At 42.9% G+C, this 23,796-nt stretch overlaps 1 protein-coding gene across 1 annotated transcript in view; it reads right to left on the bottom strand.

Annotated features, from left to right (window-relative positions):
* The window catches only part of TNKS1BP1 (tankyrase 1 binding protein 1), a 61,359-nt gene extending 38,555 nt beyond the window's left edge, over positions 1-22,804 (bottom strand). Inside the window, exons 1-4 of the mRNA XM_033919812.1 lie at positions 22,572-22,804; positions 6,778-6,879; positions 5,180-6,219; positions 4,639-4,702 (exon numbers count right to left, since the gene is read on the bottom strand). Coding sequence (XP_033775703.1) covers positions 4,639-4,702; positions 5,180-5,910 — 795 coding nt within the window. The 5' untranslated portion in view covers positions 5,911-6,219; positions 6,778-6,879; positions 22,572-22,804. The remainder of the gene's footprint in view (positions 1-4,638; positions 4,703-5,179; positions 6,220-6,777; positions 6,880-22,571) is intronic.
* Between the last annotated feature and the right edge of the window lie 992 nt (positions 22,805-23,796).

Genomic DNA, 23,796 nt, shown 5'->3' on the forward strand with positions numbered 1-23,796 from the left:
AAAGGATCAGAAATGACCAACACAGAAGAAGAACAGTTCTTATGTGAAATTTAGAAGAAACCTAAAGACATACTTGTCTCTTAAATATCTGGGTAATTAATTTCCATGCTTACGGACATCATACTTTAGTAATTTATTCTGTTAGTTTTATTTTTTAAGTTACATAATTTCCAATCTATTCAACTGTATACACTATTATAATATTTTGTTAACCGCATAGAACGTCACGGTCCTGCGGTATATAAGCTGACATGTTATGTTTTCACTTTGAATTGTAATATCTGTCAACGTATCTCTTTCTCTTGTTCTTTTTCTTATTTATCGCTCTGTTCAATTGTACTCTTTCTTCATATTTTACAAAAATTGTTGAAATGAAAAAGAAATTGCACGGACATGTTCGTGCCAGGAGGCTGGTAATGGAAAAGAACTCCAACTCGGGGCTGAACTAGTTAACATTTATCTATAGCAAGTCAGGGACAGCTGGAAGTTAAGCTTTAATTTCTCCTCACTTTCTCATACACCTGCTGCCACATTGGCTCAGGTCTCCTGTCCTCTCTCTGGCATTCGCCTCACATTTGTGTAAAATCTGTTTCAAAAGTAAACAGAGGGAAAGCAGGTACCAGAAGTGGGGCTTCTCTTAGTCCCCCCCCCCCCTGCACCCACCCCATAAGTACAGCTTTCACTTTTCTAACAATATTTTACTGAAGCTCAGGTCTGGACAAGTTCTAGTTCTTAAAGCAGCTGGATTCCTGACCCTCAACTCTAAAGCTTCTGCCTGTAGTCTTATGGAGTTTTATGCTGGGGGGGGGGGGGTCACTATTCTTTTTTAAATTTTGTGGCATTTCTTTTTTTTTATTATTTCATTTCCTCCTTTTTCTTAGCCTTGCCTTTACACGAGTTTTCAGGCAGGAACCATGGACCGTGGCTCCCTCTGGAACCCAGTACAAGACTGGAATTTCCCTGCCTCAGGGTGATTTAATGCTGGTTCCTGTTTCAGAAGGATGAGACAGATTCAGGAATTCAACCTGGGTCTCTCTCAAGGCACAGAAAAAAAAAAAAAGAAAAAGTATCCATCTCAAGTAAATCATACAGAGAACAAGGACCCTCAAGTACCAAGAAATGTAGTCCAAGACCAAGAAGAAAAAAGAAATATTTCCCATCATATCAGAGGCCACAGGCTCGATTAAAAAGAACTTTCACACACAACTGGAAAGGTTGCCTATACATGTGACATCTTATGAACTCCAGAGGGAAGCTTTGTTTGGCACGATGGGTGTTAGCCGTGAATTTGAGAGAATGAGATCATATTCTACATAACTTTCCACAAAGAGATCTCTATGATTGATCAATAAGCCAAAGAATGCACCATGTATTAAAGAGAGGAAAAGGATCTCAGAAACCTACACAGATACAGGATTTTATTTTGCCTGTGACTTGGAAGGTTCCAAATACCTTTCATTGATCCTAAAAAAAAATAACCTCTCTCGAATTTCAAAGTGCTTCATGTATAGTGTTCACTATCAAAATTATATCACTCAATTTTTTTAGGAAAAAAATGTAAACCATTTTTTTTAGTTGCCTTATTCAGTTTGCTGCCATACAAGGCAAAACTTAAAACCCACCCTTATATTAGTCGCAACCGACTGGACCCATTTCATCCAGCAGCCTATGCCCCAAATTGCATATGGGTATGTCTACAGAAATTTAAGAACGAGAATGTTTCAAGTTTTATTTTAACTTATTGAATCGCCTATTTATTTTACTAAGCGATTTACATAATAAAAAAAAACACATATACCAATATTCACAATAAGTTACATAGATTTGACAAATTGACATAAAAACTAACAGTTACATAAGGAAAGGAGAGCAGAAATACAATATTATTTATTAGAAAAGAAGACATGAATGGTAAGAAAAATAGGAAGGGGGAATAAATAAAAAAGAAGATAATCATTCGATGTGATTATAAATTGAAAGCGTCTTTAAAAAGAAAGCTCTTCAGAGAGCATTTAAAATGATTCAAGTCATTTTCTTCTCTTACATACTGAGGTAAAGCATTCCATAACTGTGGAGCTATAACAGAAAAAATTTCATGACGACGGGTTCCGATAACTTTCAATGAAGGGACTACTAAAAGTTTTTGATTAATAGGCCTTAAAGAACGTGATGAGCAATAAGGAATAAGTAATTTATCAATAAATTGGGGTTCATTTGAAGATAGGGTTTTAAAAACTAAAAGTAAGATGCAAGAACAAGTTTAACATTAAGCGATCAAAAATTAATGAACCTTTGGTAGAACATTGTACAGAAAATTAGAGTCAGAAATTTAATGAATTTGAGTGTTTATTGATTGATACGGGGAGGAGATCGAGTTAAGAAATTACAACAAAAGAAAGCATTCTAGCTATATAGACTTTAATCAGTAAAACCATTTGGATTAAATAATGCAATGGAATGGAATGCCTTTCTGTAATATTTCTTTATAATGTCTTTATAGAATATTCTTTATGATATTTATAAACCTGTAATACACATAATACCTGTGTGAGTAAACAGAGTTTGCTTTTAGAAACAGGAGGAGTAATTTCAATGACGTTAGATAGTGGGCAGGGTGTACAAGCATTCTGTGTAGCTTAAAACAGCATGAGCTGGCAATCTTTCAGATTCTCAGTACCATTTGTAGACAGCAGCCTGCTGTGAGCTGAACAGTCACTATGAAGGAAGTTGTGAAATCAGTTAGCTTAACGGGGTTTAAAAAAAGATTTGGATACATTTCTAAAAAGGAAGTCCATAGACCATTATTGAGATGGCTTGAAGAAATCCACTGCTTATTCTTAGGATAATCAACATAAAATCTGTTTTATTTCTTGGCATCTAGCTAGGTAGTTGGGGACCTGGGTTGGCCACTGTTGGAAACAGGATACTGGGCTTGATGGACCTTCGGTCTGTCCTAGTATGACAGCTCTTATGTTCTTATGTGAGCCAAGTATAGGACAGTCAAGCCATTGTGACATCACTGCTGAGGTTGGCTCTTAGGCATTGGTGGAATGAGGCATTATGACATCACAATCTCAGCTCTGGAATGTTGCTACTCTTTGGGTTTCTGCCAGGTACTTGGGACCTGGGTTGGCCACTGTTGGAAACAGGATGCTGGGCTTGATGGACCTTCAGTTTGTCCCAGTATGGCTATTCTTACGTTCACCAAGTATAGGACAGTCAAGCCATTGTGACATCACTGCTGAGGTTGGCTCTTAGGCATTGGTGGAATGAGGCATTATGACATCACAATCTCAGCTCTGGAATGTTGCTGCTATCTGGGTTTCTGCCAGGTACTTGGGACCTGGGTTGGCCACTGTTGGAAACAGGATGCTGGGCTTGATGGACCTTCAGTTTGTCCCAGTATGGCTATTCTTACGTTCACCAAGTATAGGACAGTCAAGCCATTGTGACATCACTGCTAAGGTTGGCTCTTAGGCATTGATGGAATGAGGCTTTATGACATCACAATCTCAGCTCTGGAATGTTGCTGCTATCTGGGTTTCTGCCAGGTACTTGGGACCTGGGTTGGCCACTGTTGGAAACAGGATACTGGGCTTTATGGACCTTTGGTCTGTCCTAGGATGGCAGTTCTTATGTTCTTATGTGAGCCAAGTATAGGACAAACAAGCCATTGTGACATCACTGCTGAGGTTGGCTCTTAGGCATTGGTGGAATGAGGCATTATGACATCACAATCTCAGCTCTGGAATGTTGTTGCTATCTGGGTTTCTGCCAGGTACTTGGGACCTGGGTTGGCCACTGTTGGAAACAGGATACTGAGCTTTATGGACCTTTGGTCTGTCCCAGTATGGCAATTCTGGCCCAGGGCGCTGGAGATACAGATGCTGAAATCCCTGGCCCCTCCGAACTGACCACCTGGTCCACTGTTTCTCCTCTGTTCGCTCTAGCACCTAAGTCTGTCACAAATCCCTCTCCTCTCCTTTCCCTACGACCCTCTAAAATTTTATCTTGCTTGCTGGTAGCAAGAGCATGCCCGGCACGGGTCTTCTCTTTGCCATGCCCCGCCTCCCTCTGATGCAATTACCTATTGAAGACCTAGGGCTGGCTAAAGGCAACCTGCTGTGTGTGCTGTTGCTATACCGACTGTGTTCTTAAGTACGAGTCGTACTTAAGTTGGGCGTCTGTAACTTGGGGACTGCCTGTACCTGACTCACAATAAGAACATAAACATAAGAGTTGCCATACTAGGACAGACCGAAGGTCCCTCAAGCCCAGTAACTTGTTTCCAACAAGGGCCAACTCAGGACAAATGCCTGGCAAGATCTCAAGGAGTAGCAACATTCTAGAGCCCATATTGTGATGTCATAATGCCTCATTCCATAATGCCTAAGAGCCAACCACAGCAGTGATGTAACAATGGATGGATTATTCCTATACTGGCAGTCCCCGGGGTCCAGTATGAAAAAGGATTGATAGATTCCTTGTTATGCCTGCTTTGTTTTATGTATATGTTATATATGTATCACTGATTTACAACGTTTATATAAATTGATTGTGTCCCTTCCCCACTTCTTTTATGGTTCCTGCTCTTACACAGTCACACATGAATGCAGGTGCTTCCAGAATCTTACTTACCCTGGAAGAAGACAGCTGACCTTGGAATTGGTTTCTGTCCCAGCTGGAGGCAGGCAGGATGCCGCTGAGCAGGCAGGGAAAAAAAAAAAAAAAAGAGAGAGAGAGAGAAAGCACCAAATATGTAGATTTTATTTTCTTGGAGACAATCCCTACTCTGACTCTATAAAGATCAATCTTTCAGAACACAAGGAGTTAACTCCTCCCCCTGCCTCTTTCTCATGTGCACTGGCATGTCCATGGAAGGCAGTGCTCTGACTGATTCCAGCATGCACAGAATTAACTCTATATATTTCAGCGCAGCATGCTCTGAACACTTAAATCATACTCACACAAAAAATAAAGACACAAAATTTACACACAACACAAGCTCGAAGCAATGACACAAAAATCCCACCTGTATTTTATGCACACAACATAAATCGCATGCGTATCTGAGATCAATTTTTATAAGCAGTGCCAAGACCCCAGCCACATCCTCCCATAGTGTAGAAAGAAAGTCACCCACACACAGGTTCCCTCTCCCTTTCCAAAGATAAATTACCTCTCTTGCGAGGCCACAGCAGGGTCAAGAGACGCAGAGGATGGAGAGACAGCTTGGCCTGGATGCTGAGGAAGTTGCGATGCACTTCTCTGGTCAGGGCTCTGACCACCCTTTTCCCTGATCCCGTCCTCTTCTGCCACTGGCACCGCTGCCCGATTTCCTACAGGATCGCTCTGCAGATGCCCAGGAACTCCTGTGGGACCACCATTCATCCCTAGTTTCCTTTCTGCATCTTTGGCGGCTTTCTCCTCCGATTCCTTCTTTGCCTCGGTGATGTTATGCTGCCTGCGGAAGGAGGAATATGCCTTTGAGCCAAACCAGGAGCCCCCATCAAAGCTGACAGACTGCCTCTGTGCCCATGACCTGTCAGGTCCCTGGGTCACTGACACCGTCTTTCCCTCCTCCATTCTAGCCAAGATCTCCTCCACTGTCGTGCCGGGAAAGCGTCCAGGTTTCACTGCTACAGGAACCGGCTTTACCCTGAAGGGTCCTGCCTTCCGCTCTTCAGGAGATCGCTCTGCTGTTGGCAGATCTGGGGCCAGTGCCGCCATTTCTCCCCCAGCAACTTTTTTCTCCATCTTTGTCTCGAAATTCACCCCAGCAACTAGAGAGGTAGCTGGAGAGAGCTCTTCACAGACAGGTTTCCCTCCATCAGAATCATCCATGCTCCATGGTACAAACTTTTTGGGTGATTCTGTGAAAGTCAATGAATTTCGTGCCTCAGGGACCATAGGGACTATATTCTCAGTATCTCCTTCATGGGAAATGCTCTCCGATTTCTGGCGCTTGAAGGTGAAAGATGGACGCTTGATAGAGAGCCCCGCAATACTGCTGCTGCCATAGGGTTTTGGGTCCAGTAAGAATGTTAATTTTCTCTGCCAAAGGGACGTCTGCCAATGGTGACTTTGGGCTGTAAAGGCCTGGGCAGGATGAGGATACCAGTCCGTCCAAATGCGGAGACGTTACCGATTTTTCTGGGACGGCAGGCTTTGGCAAAAGCCTCGGCTTGGGTTTCAGAAGTGGCTTAGGTGGAGTTTGCCCTGGAACACAGACACAGGAAAGATGGGAAGAATTTAACAGGGATACCTGTTCCTGCAGTACTGGCAGATGGAACTAATGTTGGCAGCAAGCGGCCCTTCCATACATTTCTACACCCGTTCCTCCAAAGCTTCAACAAGCCCTTACATCATCACTCAAAGTGGGAATTTACCTCGCTTTTCTTCCGCAGACGCAGAACGAAAGAAAACTTCAACAACTGCATTTGCTAAGCACGAGTGCAAAGTTTGATCAAAATAGCCATTTGCTCTCTCTTCTGTCCTCTCTTCAGCTACCTCCGTTTCGCTTTCCCTTGCTCTAACTCAGCTTTTTTTTTTTTTTTGTAAATCTTTATTAGTTTTCAATTATTAACAGTGCAATACAGTGAATCTAACTCGGCTCTTTTGCCTTAACGTTCCAACCCCTACCTCACTTCTCTCCTCCGCTATCCATCCACTCTCATCTCTGTGCTCTCCTTCCAAAGCTCTCCTCTACCTGTCTCACCCCTCCCCTCCTCTTTACCACCAGATTAATCTCAGCGCCTGTTCTGGTTCAGTACATACCGATATCCAATTTCTCTGGTGGCAGAGTGGCTCCCAGTTGAGGTTCAGATGCCATCATAACATCAATAGTTGAGCAAGGAGTAGTGAAGAGGTCAACAATGCCTGGAAAAGAAAGACATGGATGCGGGAGATCTAAATATCAAGAACGTAGGATTTCAGCATTACTGCACAAAGAAAGCCAAGCCTCTCGCATCAAGCAGCCAAACACAATGCTTTCCCTCCAAAATTCATCCCGCTGGAACTATGAAGCCAGGCATTCACAAGGAAACTCCCCCATCACCACCAAAAATCTTTACACCATCTTATTTGGCACCACAAGTTCCACATTGGCAGACATGACACCCAAGCACCCCTCACACTCGGCACCCTAAAAATGTGATTGCCATATTTCAAACTCCGTAGTAGGATAAATTTTCCTTCCCCACCTCAAATACTTTTGCTCCATCCCTTAAGGTCATTTAGGGTCACAACTCCCACAGTCTCTGACTTGACTAATTCTGTGCCATAGAGATGTAACAGCTGGAGCATGCCGCAGCTCTGGAATTAAGACTCTGTACCAGAACGAGGCCCTTCCCTGCTCCAGCTTGCTTGGGCCTGCACGAGGAGTTCTGATCCAGCTGCTTGTATTCCAGGAATGCCTCAAGACCGCCTCCAGCCTATCACCTCTTAACTCACTGTCCTCTGTAATGCCAATCGGATTAAAGACACCAACACCTACCCTGCTGACCTCTCTCCTCCCCATCCCTGAATTCCCCCCCATTTACCTGCTTCCTCGCCTCAGGCTGGAAACGACTCTGGCCACAAACCTCGTCTGAAAATACAGAGACAGAAAGCAAGAAGGCACGCGCAAGACACACATGGGGAAGGGAGTAACCCAGGATTACAAAACCATGACTTACAATGCAAGAGGGAAATATCTCACTATTTTCAATGATGCTGTAACCCCCTTCCTAATAAGCATCCCAAGAAATCCAGTTCTTTTTCAACTATTGCCTCTCTTTTCAGTGTTTTCCCTACTTCCTGTCACATTTTCTTTTCTTTCTCCATCAGCTATCCCTCCCCCCTCTCTCTTGGGTGAATTCCTTAAGTGTCCTCAGAGCAGCAAACAGCAAACAGAATCTTTAACAGGGACAAAATAAACATCTGGAAAAAATCTCTCTCTCTCTCTCTTTTCTCATTTGTAACTTTGGCTAAGTTTGCTGGAATTTGATGAGGTAAAGCAGGGCCTGGTTTAGCTGCCAAGCAACATCCTCCCACTAGATTTCGAATGAATGTCAGAAAACTTTTATTTACAAGGATGGCGCAGCAGTCAGGGCCCAGATATCCAGATAGGAAAGAGCAAGCAGTGGCAATTTTCTCATTCTGTCTTGCTAGGACAGACTCCCTTTCCTCTTCTTCCTACTCTGATGCTCATGGATTTGAACTTGTTTGCCTTCTCTCCCCACCCCAGCTCACCAAAACTACAAATTGCTTAAACTGTCATAAGGAAGTGCGTCAAAGCAGAATTACAGGTCACATCTGGTGTTAAAACCAGCACCATGTGTCCACCAGAAGAATCCAGCACTGGGAAAAGATGGAACAAGGATATATATTAAGGAAGAAAGAACACAGAAGGCCTCATGGATGGGCGGAAAGAGTGCGAGCCGAGCAGCAGAAGAGAAAGAGGGTGAATGAGGAAGATAGTAAAGGAAAGAGGGTCTCAAAGACAAAGAGAAAGGGCAGGGCAAGATAAGGCACATGCAGAACAGCAGCTGCAGTCAAAGCAAACCAATAAAATCTGAAAACACTAGCAATACATAATTTCACCTGATAAATGACTTTGTATGTGTGATTTTTAGATTAAAACTATTACATAGAAACATAATGGCAGATAAAGGCCAAATGGCCCACCCGCAGCATCCTCCTCTCCCTATTGGCTAAGGCTCTTAACATTTGCATTTCCTCTCCCTATTGGCTAAGACTCTTTACACTTGCACTGTGAGGTCATAGAGCTTTATGGTTATAGAAAGATGATGGCAGATAATGACCAAATGGCCTATCCAGTCTGCCCATCCGAAATAACCATTATGTCTTTCTCTGAGAAATCCCACGTGCTTATCCCACGCCCTCTTGAATTCAGACACAGTCTCCATCTCCACCCAGGGCAGGATTAATTCGTCGAGGGCCCCTAGGCACACAAGTACACTGGGCCCCCCTGCCCCGCCCTGCCCCACCCCACCATGCGCCCAGGCGGAAACAGGAAGCTGCATCAGAGGGAAGCTTTGGGCAAGCAGCACCGCTTGCACAATTACAGTTTACGTTGCCTTTCTTATCCACGTTGCTTGCTTGTCTTACTTTCCGTCGATGGGGGGGGGGCTGCGTTGCCGATTGGGGTGGGGCCCGCGTTGCCGATCGATGCTGGAGGGGCCCATCGCCGTTTGGAAAAAGCAATGTTGATGCCCTCCTTCATCGGGCCCCCCTGACCATTTCAGGCCCTAGGCACGTGCCTACTTGACCTATTGGTTAATCCTGCCCTGTCTCCACCACCTCCACCCTTTCTGTAAAAAAGTATTTCCTCAGACTACTCCGGAGCCTATCACCTCTCAACGTCCCTCTCATTGCAGAGTTTCCTTTCAAATGGAAGAGACTCAACTCATGTGCATTTACATTTTTTTTTTTTTTTTTAAACCTTTGTGCGTTATATGTTTAAAAGCATGATATCTTTGGGAAGGGAGCGCAAGACTGAAGCTTTGCCTAAGGCATCCAATACTTGACACTGACCCCGAGAAAGGAGGCTGCTAATTTTAATGTTAAAGGAGAAGCAAAGATAAAGAGGAGGGAAGCTGTAAATGTGAAGGAAATACTGTGAAACAGGATTGAAAAGAGGAGCAGAAATCTAGGAAAGAGAAGAGGAGTCAGAACTATGTGCAAAGAGGGTAGTTGGTGATAACTAGGAAGAATACAAACCAGGGGGTAAGGTTACCAGATGTCCGGGACCACGGACATGCCCTCTTTTTAGAGGACTCTCATGTGCCGGGGGGGGGGGGGGGGGAGGGGGAAGTGAGATTTTTTTTAAAAAACCCAAAAAACAACCCCAAAAAACCCAACCCAGCAGCCAGAGGGAGCAAAAAGCCAAAGGTGAGAGGGTCCAGACTCCCAAGGCCTCCACCCTCCCATGGCTCCGTCACTGGCTGCAAGCTCTTCCTAACCCCCACAATGAACATCCCAGAACGATCCCCTGTCATTTCTCCACCTGCACTCCCCTCTCTTTGGAGGAGGCGAGACTGGGCAGCACATTATACATGCTTATGCAAAGCAAAATAAATTCCTGGGGGGGGGGGCTGTAGTCAACCTATGACAGTCAGCTGGCCATTTTTAAGCCGGCATTGAAAATCCAGGGTTAGCTGCCTACCCAGAAACTATTCGGGTGCTGGCTAATATTCAGTGCCACAAGAAAGGCAACCAGGTGGTACTCAATATCTTTATTCGATGAAGACTCGACACATACGTGTTTTGGCCCAAAGGCCTGCCTCAGGAGTCTTAATGCTTTGATCAATGCAGTAGATGTTGACTGTTCTATCTTATAAAATTATACTGATCAAGTCATTCACCGAACACATCAATCAGAAGGATCACTAAAAATTTTGTCCACAATATGGAGATTAAGCCAGGTACCACTCGGCTGCCTTTTCCATTTTCTTTGAGCATCTGCCTTGATAAGGTAGACGCTCCTGTTGCTTTGTATAACATTCAGTGCACACACTTGCAAAAGACAAGATCGCTCAAAAAGCGGACCCTATTTGTTCACTTAGCTATGTGGCCACTGGCACACAAGAAGGCCGGTGCCTGGGTAACTAGCAGTTCTTCCCCGATTCCACCTGCGGACCGCCCTAGCACTAACCAGGTGGTAATATAGCAGTCCGAGCAGACCAAACTCTGCCGGATAAGTGCCACTGAATATGGTGGCTGGGACACTGAGGATGATTTAACTGGACAGGAAATAACGGAACCTGCGTTCACATCCAAGTTTCTTTCTGCAGAAGCAAACTCGGCCCTCACCGAGACAGAATCGAGGCTAATCCTGCCTGAAGCAAAACACAGGAAGCAAACAAAGCCAACCATGATCATCTGAATGAGATGAAAATCTTTTTTCTGAAAATAATTAGGGAACTTAAGTACCTGAAAAGGAGGAAAGGAAGGGCTAATAGGATTTAAAGGTAAACATTAAGCTCCTTGTGACTCTGGGCAAGTCACTTAACCCTCCAAGTGCCCCAGGATACAAAACAAGTATCTGTATATGTAAACTGCTTTGATTGTAAACACAGAAAGGCAATATATCAAGTCCTATCCTCTTTCACTTTAAGAAGAAGGACTAGCCTAGTGATTAAATCATTTAGCTGCTAAACAGGGTTCATTTCCCACATCTATCACTGTAGATCTTGGGCAAATCTGCATCAGGAGCGATTAAAAAAAAAAAAAAAAAAAAAAAGGCATCTCCAAGCATTAAACAGGGTTTTCTGTGCAGAAATGGCCAGTTTTTATAATAATAATAATTTTATTTCTTATATACCGCTATACCCTAAGTTCGAAGCGGTTTACAGTGAAGTCGTGTCTAGAGAGAGTACAGTGTTAACAGTAGGATACAGGATAGTACAAAGTGAGCAGGTACTGGGGTGATTACAGTAAGGTACAAGATATTAACAAGAGAACAGTTACAGGATGTTTACAATCAGATATAGGATGTTATACTAGGTTATAGGATGATACAATATGAACAGTTACAAGGGATCAATGCAGTTTACAGCTAGATATATATAATGTGCATAAGAGAGGTACAGCATTAGGCGTTGGGGGAAGGGAAAAGGAAGGGGGAGGACTTTCGAGGCGGTTTATAACTGGTAGGGGGGAGAGTTTAGGTGGTGTTGAAGAGGCGGGTCTTCGGAGATTTTCTGAAGTCCGCGTATGATGTGGCTTCGAGTATTGGTTTTGCTAGCCATGTGTTTGCTAGCCATGTGTTATAACATCAAAATAGCCTTACTGGGTCAGACCAATAGCTCATCTAGCCCAATATCCCGTCTTCACAGTAGCCAATCCAGGTCATAAGTACCTGGCAAAAACCCAAATAGTAGCAACATTCCATGCTACCGATCCAGGGCAAGTAGTGGCTTCCCCCATGTCTGTCTCAATAACAGACTATGGACTTTACCAGCTACATTAACCACTCTTACTAGAACCTCTGGCAATGCATTCCAGAGCTTAACTATTCTCCCGAATGAAAAAATATTTCCTCCTATTGGTTTTAAAAGTATCTCCCTGTAACTTCCATCAAAGAGTAGACTAAAATAAGAAATGGTCCAAAAGAGCTTTTGATGTCAACACTTCAGTGGTTAACAACACGAGCCCATCCTTTCTGAAAACTGACCCTCTATGACACACGTCAACTTACATATAGAGTTTCACTACACACATATGGTTATGCAAATACAGGTCTATCACTGATCACCTTAAATAGATAATAATAAATATATATAATAAAATTACACTATCAAACTGGCTTCAGAAAGTGCTACTAAGTGAACGCTCAGACCCACAACCTAGTGATTTTTCACGGAGCCAGTTGCAAATGAGACCATCATAGCATGTGATCAGTGATAGAACTGTTAAGTTTATCACCATTGGGTAATTTGAATCTCCCTAGTATATAATGTATGCAAATACAGGGTGGCATACTCTTGCATTTTTTTTAAATTACTGGTATGTGCATAAATTTGCATGGAAAAAAGCCACTTCCATTAATAGCAGGTGCAAACTTTGTCCTTCCACCAAGACTATTTGCTACAGGAAAGTTTATTTTCCAAAATTGGTGTGGAGCCTGCAGCTATAAAACCACTCACAAACTTTGCAGTTCCACACACATACTAAAAATTGTCTCCCCCCCCCCCCCCCCAATTATCTCCAGTTCCTTCTGGCACTCATATACCTAAAAAGAGTTATAAACGACTGAGCAAAAATCAACACAGTGGACTGAATAAATGTGGACAAGTGAGCTTTCACAACCACATACCAGCAAAAATACTGTATTTAGAGGAGATTCAAGAAAATGTGGCTTTAGGATATAGGAATAGGTAACTTTATGTTACAAATGACTTAACATTTTCCATGTTTAAGTGACAGTATTTGGCCAGAGTTTGCTAGATGTTCTTAAAGCAAACGGAGACAGGAAACATCATTCATATATGGGTTATTTGTCGGTATTTAATGTGATAACCTAGAACAGTTTTGGTCACATGGTTAAGATATTGTCATTTAAATGCACTTCTGACACAGAGAAGGGTATGTGTGGAGGAATCAAGGAGACAGATCAGCATTTGTAAGCAAAGAGAAAAGTGGATACACACAGGAATGAGAGTGCATTAAAGAGATAGGCAATCAGATTATGAAGGAAAATGTGCCTTGGACAGGCTCAAAGTTTCAGCAGGTGCGATTGCAAATATTGATCAATCACCAGCGACAAGAGACCAAAGATCTATCCAGAGTTAACATCAACTATGCTAGAGATATTTCCTGCAGAATGCTAGCACCGTGATATAAAGCTATTTTACACAGAAACGATGATTAAAGATGGGAGGGTTATCCTGAGTCTTTTCTCCACCCAGAAATATGTGCCAGCCAGGCCATTGCTCTTACTGTTCTGAAACAGCCAAGCTGCCAAGTGGGAGTTGTCTGTGCACTTTTCCCAAAGAGCTGCCAGAACAGCACAGTGAGGAAATCGGAGTCAAACTGCAGCCCATATCTAGCAACTGAGCAGAGAATTCCTCCCAGCTCAGAAAGAAAGGCCGACTCCAGACAGGTTAATCGGGTACATGCAAACTGCACACACACTCATGCATACTCTTGTTTCTCCTGTAAAGACAGACAGACAGACAGACATGGATCATACTTGACTCAAAGGCTCGCGCAAAGTGAGGCACACCCTGTCACAACATAATGATATCACTGCAGGGACTTAGCAAAACCACCACTGAAAAACATCTGAAAAATTTAATCTCCTTTGCACTACAGTAAGGCTCAAGGGACTATGTGCCTTATATTTCCAAATGCCCCCTTCCAAGTAACACTATGGGACAAGCTGTCCTCTGTAATAGGGATCCTGACCCCTGTTTCAGTTGTGATACTCAAATTCTGAATGGAACACATTGTATGCATCCACTTAATAGAAGTTGCACTAATTTATTTGCAGCGGAAACCAGAACTTAGGGTCCCAGAGGGAGAGAGTGGTACAGTGGTCAAAGCTACAACCTCAACACCTTGAGGTTGTGGGTTTAAATCCTGAGTTGCTGCTCCTTGTGACCCTGGACAAGTCACTTAATCCCCCTTTTGCCCCAGATACATTAGATAGTTTGTGATCCTACCGGGAAAGCAGGGAAAAATGCTCAAGTATCTGAATAAATTCATGTAAACCTGTTCTAAGTTCCCCTGGGAGAATACTATAGAAAACTGAAAGAATAAATAAATACATTTCAAAATGAATCAGGATGCCAAAACACAATACAAAATTACTCTTCCGTGGAAATAGTGAAAGGGCTTGCTCAATATTGGGGGGTGTTCAGTACCCAAAGGCAGCCACAAAGCTTAGTTTATTAAGAAATTATACCGCCTTCTATCCATGCATCAGTCCAAGCATCACAAACAAACTGAAGTTCCTACAATTGCCTTTTGAAAATAAGTATATTTTCAATGCAGCCTTTAAATGAAAGAGAAGTCATTCAATAGGGCCCAAAACACAGGAATAACTCAGAAAGAATTAAGATGCCTTCAAATAATTCAAAACGCTGCAATCAAACTAACAACAAAAACTAGGAAATATGATGATGTAATCCCATTACTTCGGAATGCCCATTGGTTACCAATCAAAGAATTTCTTATAAAATTTAATTAATAACATTAAAAAAATACATTCCAAATCACTTCAATTCATTGATAAATATCTTATTCCATACGAGCCATCCCGGATTCTTAGATCGTCCGACCATAAATTGCTTACAGTCCTCTCCCTCCGAATAATAGGAACAAAAAGGCATGAGATTTTTTCAGTGGTGGCCCCACAACTTTGGATTACCCTTCCAGCTCCCATAAGGGAGAAGAATAACCTTGTCTGTTTCAAGAGCCTACTCAAGAGCCTATTTAAAGAAACTTTCAACATTTGATTTTTTCACCCTTTTCATTTTTCAAATTCCTCTAAAGAAACAAGTAGCAATGTTCCCCTCCCTTTTGTTTGTTCCTTATTCGTCTTTCTTTCCTATATAACTTGTAGCTCCAACCCAGCTTCCTTTCTGTCTCATGTTTGTTGTTCAATTTGTCAACCATTAGTACGCCATTTATTTGATGTTTTATTTAAATTATTTTAATTGTCCTGTTATTTGCGTTGTTTTTATTTTAATCATGTTTTTGTTATCCCTATTATATTTTCATTTGTATCTCGCTTAGAAATTGGCTAAGCGACTCAATCAAATTTTAGTAAAAACTTGAAACTTGAATTGGCTGTATCCCTAAGGAAGGAGGACAAGTGTCTACAAAAAATGGCATTCTATGGCTTGAGCTCCATGTGCAAACTACTGTACACACTGGCAGAACAGACATATGAATCCATCATATGCACAGAGTGAAAGGCTGCAGTGGAAAAATTAATCACAACACAACACATTACAACATGCACAGCTATAATGTACAGAGCACTGTGATGCACAAAGTTCCCACATGTAAACAATACAATAATGCTACACCATAACATACAAGGTCTGTCCAAAAAGTTCCAGGACCGTTTGAATTTCTCACTAACGGGAAGTTCTTTTGACACATGCTAGGTGGCGTTAAGTAGCTTGAAACCTGACAAGAAACTTCCTTTTTTCTGTTTGTTGATATCCGTTTTCGTCACTGAGCTACAACATTTTAACAGAGAAGTTAGGGATGTTTTGCATTGAGGCAAAATTTGTTCCACGGTTGATGACTGACGACCAGAAGAACAGCAGCAAATTTTGCACAAAAAACACAATTACAGTTCTTCCCCAGCCACCTTACTCTCCTGACTTAGCTCCTGCTGATGATTTCTTGTTTCTTAAACTTAAATCCACACTGAAAGGAAAGTGATTCAACACCATTGAATACATAAAGCAAAATTCAACGCAGCAACTTTTGGCGATTCCCGAAGATTTGTTTAAGGACTATTTCCAGAAGTGGAAATGACGTTGGGTGTATATGTAGGGAAGAGGAATACTTTGAAGGGAACCCAATGTGGAATAAGTTGTAAGATTGTTTAATAAATATTTATAAAATCATTCCTGGAATTCATCAATTGAAGATGGAATGTCTGGATATTTCTGAGTTGGACTCTGTTAAAATCCATCAATTGCAATTTACTTGAGAGCCTTTTTGGGCCTCCTTGACCAGGTATGCTCGTAGCCATGTACTGAATATTTGAGTGTGCTTTATTATTCACTTGTAATGTATGTGGTGCTTGCTCTAATGCTACTCCATGTCCTATCTTCCCCACACCCTTCATTTGGAGGGGGAAGGAGGGGGGTTTCTTTATATTTTGAAAATCCTTGGTCTGTAATGATTTGTTGTTGAACTTGTATTTGGCTGTGCTTTTGACCAATAAACAGTTTTGAACATGAAATCATTCCTGGAACTTTTTGAACAGACCTCGTACACCCACAATTACAAAAACCAGCTATGTACTCCCAATGCAAAAATAAATACAAATATATATTACTAGTGTTTAAGCCTGTTACATTAACGGGTGCTAGAATAGATGTGTAGAATTTCTTTCTTTCTGACTCTCTCCCTGCCTCCATCTTTCTTTCTCTCTCTCCCTGCCCCCTCTATCTTTCTTTCTCTCTCTCCCTTCCCCCTTTCTTTCTCTCTCCCTGCCCCGTCTTTCTTTCCGTCTCCCTGCCCTGTCTTTCTTTCTGTCTCCCTGCTCCCTGTCTGTCTGTAAGCCTTTTTTTCTTTCTTCAGTGGCAGTGCTGTAAACAGGCTGTTCGCGGTCCTGACAGGGCCTTTCCTCTACCGCATCCAAAGTGATGTGGCAGAGGAAAGGCCCTGCCAGGGCTGGCCACGAACAGCCTGTTTACAGTGCTGCCACTGCTGCTTTGGGTAAGGAATGGGGGGTTGACAGGTCAGGACTGTTGCCACTGCCCTGAGATGCTTCCCTGCTCGGCGGTTCCTCCCTGCTCGGCAGTTCCTCTGCGCTGAGACGCTTCCCTGCTCAGTGGTTCCTGCTGCCAGTACATTGAGATGCTTCCCTTGCTCGTCGGTTCTATTCTACTGTGCATGCGGAGGTGCGCACTGAAAACCGGCACACGTGCCACTACCATGTCTCTGCCTACTCTGCTACGGAGGTAGGAGTGCGCATGCGCGCTTAGGGTTTTATTATTATTGATAATAAAAAAACAACAGATAAAAGTCTAACCAACCTATCCATTCTGTTTCTATTCTGCCCAGTGATTCTCCAGGAAAAGCAAGTACAAAAAACCATTTGGGTCTGAGGGTAGTTCCATAATCTCCCTTGTAAAATTAAGGTGAGTAATGGAGAGCCTACTATGGGAGGTAGTAGCTGAACAGGGAAGCCTGCGTGGGAGGTAGCAGGGATGGGCTAATCCTCAATTCCCTGAGCACTGGAAATGACTTTTATGGTGCCCAAACAGACGAACTGAAAATATATCATTTGCATACTGCTTTGCATAGGACAACAAGCTTGAGAATGAGAGACTTTTCAGAAGGGAGAAAAGGCCCTTTCAGGTCTGAAAGGGGCTCTAGGGGAAGGTGGCTCTAGGGATCTGCAAGACTTTTGAGTGGCCCCTTGATGAGTTTGCTAAATTGAGTGACTCCTCACCCTGACTGTGCAAAGGGATGGAGACTAGGACTCTGCAGCTGGTGAACCCTATTATCCTGGGACATTGGTTTCTCGCCAGCTGAAACAGCTAAAAAGAGAGACACACCGGATCATGAATGGTGGAGACTGTGGACAGAGGAAGTGCATAATCGTGCTTGGACTTTTCGTTTTGGTATCACAGAACCATCCAGAGCATGGTCGAACGTTGGAATTGGAAGAGCAGATGAAGGATTTCCAGACTACAAATATACAGTACTCCTCAGCTGCCAGCCACAGAAGCTGGACTGCTTACGGGATAAACCATTTCTCGTCTTTCTCATCACATTAGAAACACACAATGCTCAATGTGTGGCATAAAAATCTAGACTAGAGATTTTTGCCTTAAATTCTGCAAAAAATGGCCTGGGAAAGTATCATTGTATCCATAGTTCCCTATCAAGTGCACCAAAAGAAACCTTGCTTAATGAGGCAAGTACTAATGTTTGATATGTGTTCTTCAGTCACTGTTCAATATCTCATACCCAGTAAGAACCACAATGTCGTTGCCCTAGTTTCCTGTGCTCGCCCATCAGTTTGATCTTTTTCTGTCATCTTTTTCTAATTTAACCACGTGTGCCATCATGTGCCCAATATCTGCCCATGTATCATTGACAAGCCGAGATATATACACTACAGGGCAGCAATACGGTATCAGAAAGTAATTGCTTGACTCAAACAGGATCAACCCTGTAGCAAACCTGAAGATGTGGTGGGGGGAGGGGGACTTTTCACACCTTAAGTTTATTTTAAAATTCGATTAAACGCTTATAAAATTTCTAAGCGAGGTCCATATTAAAATTATGGGGACACAAGGAAGTTAAAAGTACAGTCATACCTCGGTTTGCAAGGAACGCGGTTTGCGAGCGTTTTGCAAGATGAGCAAAACACTTTTGCCTCACAAACAGAGCATTGACTCGATCAGCGAGCCCCCACCCCCGAGAACCGGCATCGCCCACCCAAATCCAAACCCTTACTGCGACCTGGCACCGGCACGCAGCACCAACACACAGGACATGCCGGTGCCGGAAGAGCCTGCCTTTTGCCGCTGATCTCTTCTGGGGTGGGCTTTGAGCGTCTGCGCATGCTCAAGGCCTTCTGGCTCCCGCTCTCGCCGAGATTCTAAATTTAATCAACGATAACATAAGAACATAAGCAGAATATAAATTATACCCTATGGGGTCCTTTTACTAATGCGTGCTAGCCGTTTTAGTGCATGCTAAATGCTAACGCGTCCATAGAATATAATGGACCCCATAGGGTATAATTTATATTCTGCTTATGTTCTTATGTTATCGTTTTATCGTTTATTAAAATTTTATATACTGCCTTACTTGCAGCACAATTCAAGGCAGTTTATAATAAAATGTATCAAAAATAGAAAAAGAACGCCATTAAATATAGGAAAATACACTACAGTCAAACCTTGGTTTGCGATCATAATTCGTTCCAGAAGCATGCTTGTAATCCAAAGCACTCGTATATCAAAGCGAATTTCCCCATAGGAAATAATGGAAACTCAGACGATTCGTTCCACAACCCAAAAACTTTAATACAACATACTATACGTACTTGTATTGCAAGACCTCACTCATTTAGAACAGTCACTACACTCCCGCAGCGTCAGAGAGTGTGAGCGAGAGTGAGTGTGAGTGAGAGAGTGTGGGTGTGAGAGAGAGTGTGAGCGAGTGAGAGAGAGAGTGTGAGCGAGTGAGAGTGTGAGTGAGAGAGAAGAACCATCGGCTCAGTTGTGATGACGTGACACGTGTATACCATATGTACTCGTATTGCAAGACTTTGCTTGTTTAGAACAGTCACTACACTCTTGCAGTGTCAAGAGAGAGAAGAACCATCGGCTCAGTTGTGATGTGTGTATACTGTATGTGCTTGTAGTGCAAGACATTGCTTGTATATCAAATCAAAATTTAATAAAATATTTTGTTTGTCTTGTAAAACACTTGCAAACCAAGTTACTTGCAATCCAAGGTTTTACTGTACTTTCGTACAATGAAATAAAGCCATACACGGTTCATCACTGCAAAAAGTGTTCTCTGCTAATTAACAATTTAAGAGAAAACATGTTCAAGAAGATAAGTCTTTAAAAGTACGCGTAATCGAATATATGAAGGTTCCAAACGTAAATTAGTTGGCAAAGAATTCCATAGGGATGGTACAAGGGCAAAGAAAGCTGAGATTCTGGTTCTCTCCCATGTTGTTTTTGAGGGGTGAGGAATCACTAGTCTATTATTACATTACATTAGAGATTCCTATTCCGCGGTTCAAGGCGGATTACAAAAGAATTACAAAAAACGTATTCCAAGAAGATATCTAGTAATTGCTAAGAGGAGATAAAGAGTAGGTGAGGTTGCTTTGGGGAATTGGGAAGGGATTGGGAAGCGGGAAGGAGCTAGCGGGCATTATCTAATAGTGAACGAAGAACCCTTGCTGGAGAACATGGAATGATTTAAAGCAGCCAAATAATCTGGAACACCCGAGTGCAAAGTCTTAAGTCAAGGTTAAGATTTTAAACTGTATCCGGGAATGAACATGCGTTCGTGTTTCAGAGCAGGACTAACTACGCAGGAGCTTTTCATGGGCTTTATTTTATCAAGAAACTACAACAAGGCAGGAATAGTCAAGGTTCAGAGAATGGTCACTCAGGGTAAACACCCCGCACACCTAACAGCACTAAGAGACAGACAAATAATCTGATATAATATACTATAGGGTGCCCTCAGTGTGGGGAATACTATCATTTAGTGGCGGTGTGTGTTTACTTTTCTGTTATTGATTGGTGCATGTGTGAGGTGAATGACGTGGTTGGTTGTCTGCTTTTAAGCGCGTCTGCGTGCTGCTCTGGTTGCTCCGCCCACCCTCTAGCGGACTCGGACTCCTATTGCTTCAACATGGGTTCCTGAAGAAGGGTTTGATCCCGAAACCATGCTGGTTGAACCTGGTAGCCTGTGAGGTCCTAATTTTTGTGCCCCATGGATGCTTCTATCCTTCAGCTAAGTCCGCGTTTCTATTTTTATTTTTGTTGGGGAGTTGGCTGGGGAGGTTCAGTGAATGGTCGCTCAGTGGTTTACTCTGCATACACACTTTGATTTGTGTTTTACTAAGTTGTGTTTAGCACTTTTGATTTATTGCACACTGTTGGGTGCCCGATGATGGTGTGCGGGTGTGGGTATATTACCTTCACCTGGTGCTGTTAAGCGTTGGAGCCTGGTCTCCCGTCGCTGTTTCCCCATACTGAGGGCACCCTATAGTATATTATATCAGATTATTTGTCTGTCTCTTAGTGCTGTTAGGTGTGCGGGGTGTTTACCCTGAGTGACCATTCTCTGAACCTTGACTATTCCTGCCTTGTAGTTTCTAGTATAGATTTTTGGCAGCATTTTTGGAGTTTCTGTTTGGTCTTTATTTTATCAAGGCATATATGTACATAAATTTCTGCTACACTCTAATTATAAAATTCCCTTCATGTATTTTTCCTGCTAAAGTGATTAATCGAAGAGGATTGCAAGCTGGACTTTATAGGCTTGAGTTCTTCTGCAATTTTACTGCACTATTGTATAAATCTTGATTTCTCTAAGTAAACGTCTCTGGTTTGGAACAAACACGTGGACGTGAACTATTTTTGAGCTGGAGGGCAAGGGAATGAGCAATTCCCTGTGCCTAAGGCCTCCCAGCGATTGCTGGCACAATCCCAAGAACCAGTGTTCCCAGGCACCACTGTCAAGAAGTTTCTTTGCAGTCGCAGTAGCTCAAGAGTGTTCCCGTACAAAAAAAAGAGAGAGAGAGAGAGAGGTGATGCAAAATGGGAGTTCAGACAAGATGGAATTGGCAGGGGAAGGAAGAGAGAAGGTTGAATATAAAGAATCTGTTTCGTGAGAGGTTTTGTGACCGTTGTACTAATTGACCTCTTCTAGACAGCTGTGTGCTGGAATGTGGTTAAGAAGTATATAAAGAGTAACCACAGCATAAAAAGATAATGAAAGATAAGTTGTGGGAGTACCTTCACCTGTGATGAATTTTGTGTGAAACAAATTGGTTTGGGTTTTTTTTTTTTTTTTTGGGGGGGGGTTGGTTTTGGACACTTTGCGACTTCTCTACATTTTTTGGAAATTTCAAAATGGCCACTGTTCCAACAGGCAGGCTCTTTGACAGAAAAAGTGGCATGAGGAAGCACAGTCATATAGGGAGGGTGTTCACTTTTTCAGTGAGTAACATTAGTGCCTTCATGACCCAAACATGTGAAACAGGGGAAAACCACCTTGCAGAGAGACCCTGTATAAGTTAGAGGCTAAATTTAGCTTACAGCCTCAGCAGAGCGACAGACCTACATCAGCATTACTGGCACCAAACCATACAGGAGTTCTAGAAGTCTGATGGCTCCAGTAAGGACTTAACTGATAGGACCCGACAACAGCCATTCAATGAGAGAAGTGATTATTTAGGATCAATAAGGAAGGGCCTACCTGCTCCTGAAAGTTTCATGTCCTTGACGACCATAGAATTGTTAACCCAGGAACTATACTCGAATATAAACGAAGGTAAACTCCCCCCCCCTCAAAAATAAAAAGGAGGAAAAAAGGTTGACTCGAATATAAACTGAAGTTAGAAATTTGGATATTTGTCATCCTCACCAGAACACCTGGCCTCAGTTACACATGCAGAAAACAGAAAAATAAAGCCCCTTTTCAAATACAAACTCACAAACCAAAAGTACTATTGTACACAAACAAAATCCTAATATGACAGACTCTGCACACAGTACAACACAAGAGAAATAGAAAGAAACACATTTCTTCCTGAACAGTCCAAAATATAAAAACAACAGATGTAAATGTTCAAAGTTTACATACTTCAAGCACTAAATTCCTACCTTTGTTAATCTGGCAATTTTATTTTTCTGGTCTTCTTGTTCCATCTGTGCTCTGAACTCTGTTTCCAAGGCCTCCTTATGCATTGACTGTATCTTTCACCTCCTTCACTTTTTGCATTACATCCTTCTTTGGCACTGATTGTCATATTCAGTTGTCTTCCATTTTTCTGCCTCCATCTTAAATCTATCTTTCCAACTCCTCTTCTTCCCTCTGTCCATGTGCACCATCTCTTCCCTCCTTCTTTAATTCCCTCCATCCATGTGCCCCATCTCTTCCCCTTCTCTCCACCCATGTGCCCCATCACTTCCCCTTCCCTCCATCCATGTGCCCCATCTCTTCCCCTTCCCTCCATCCATGTGCCACCATCTCCTTCCTCTTGCTGCCTGTGGCCTCCTCTGCAACGTTCCTTTGCCGAGGTCCACCCAAGCGGAAATAGGAAGTTGCTTTAAAGGGGGGATGGACCATGGCAAAAGTACAAAGGAGGCCATTGTCTTAGATATTCCTGTCCTCCACTACCTGTTCTTCCCTGCCTGAAACAGACATCAGAACATTGGGACTGTAAGTGCAATGTCAGTCTGGGGCGGGGGGGAGCAGGTAGTGGAGGACAGGAGTGTTGGTCATCGTGGAGGCAGGGGGCAGTAGGAGTGCAAGTCATCAGGGGGGAGGAGGAGATAGCAATGGTCATTAGTGGGGATAGCAGTGCTGGTCATCAGGAGTGGGGGGAGAGATAGCAGTGCCAATCATGGGAAGGGGGTGAAGGATAGTAGTACCGGGCATCTAGAGGGGTGGAAAATAGCTTTGTTGGTCATTGGGTGGGGAGGAGAGGAAAAAAAAACACCATCATTCAAAAGAGGTTCGAATATAAACCAAGAACCCCATTTTTGGACCATTTTTTTGGCCCCAAAATCTCAGTCTATATTTGAGTATATACCGTACCTGAAGCGTTTAATGAGCTAGGGCAGGGGTGGGCAACTCCAGTCCTCGAGGGCTGGAATACAGTCTGGTTTTCAGGATTTCCCCAATGAATATGCATGAGATCTATTTGCATATTCATTGGGGAAATCCTGAAAAGCCGACTGGATTCCGGCCTTTGAGTACCGGAGTTGCCCACCCCTGAGCTAGGGACTACAGGAGCTGTTTCTCAGGGGCATTGAACTCCATCATCCCACTCAGGAAGTTGTGATACAAAGTATCCATGAGAACTGATCTCTACATTCAAAGAGG

The sequence above is a fragment of the Geotrypetes seraphini genome, chromosome 14 (genome assembly GCF_902459505.1).
Source record: "Geotrypetes seraphini chromosome 14, aGeoSer1.1, whole genome shotgun sequence".
In the NCBI taxonomy this organism is placed as follows: Eukaryota; Metazoa; Chordata; class Amphibia; order Gymnophiona; family Dermophiidae; genus Geotrypetes; species Geotrypetes seraphini.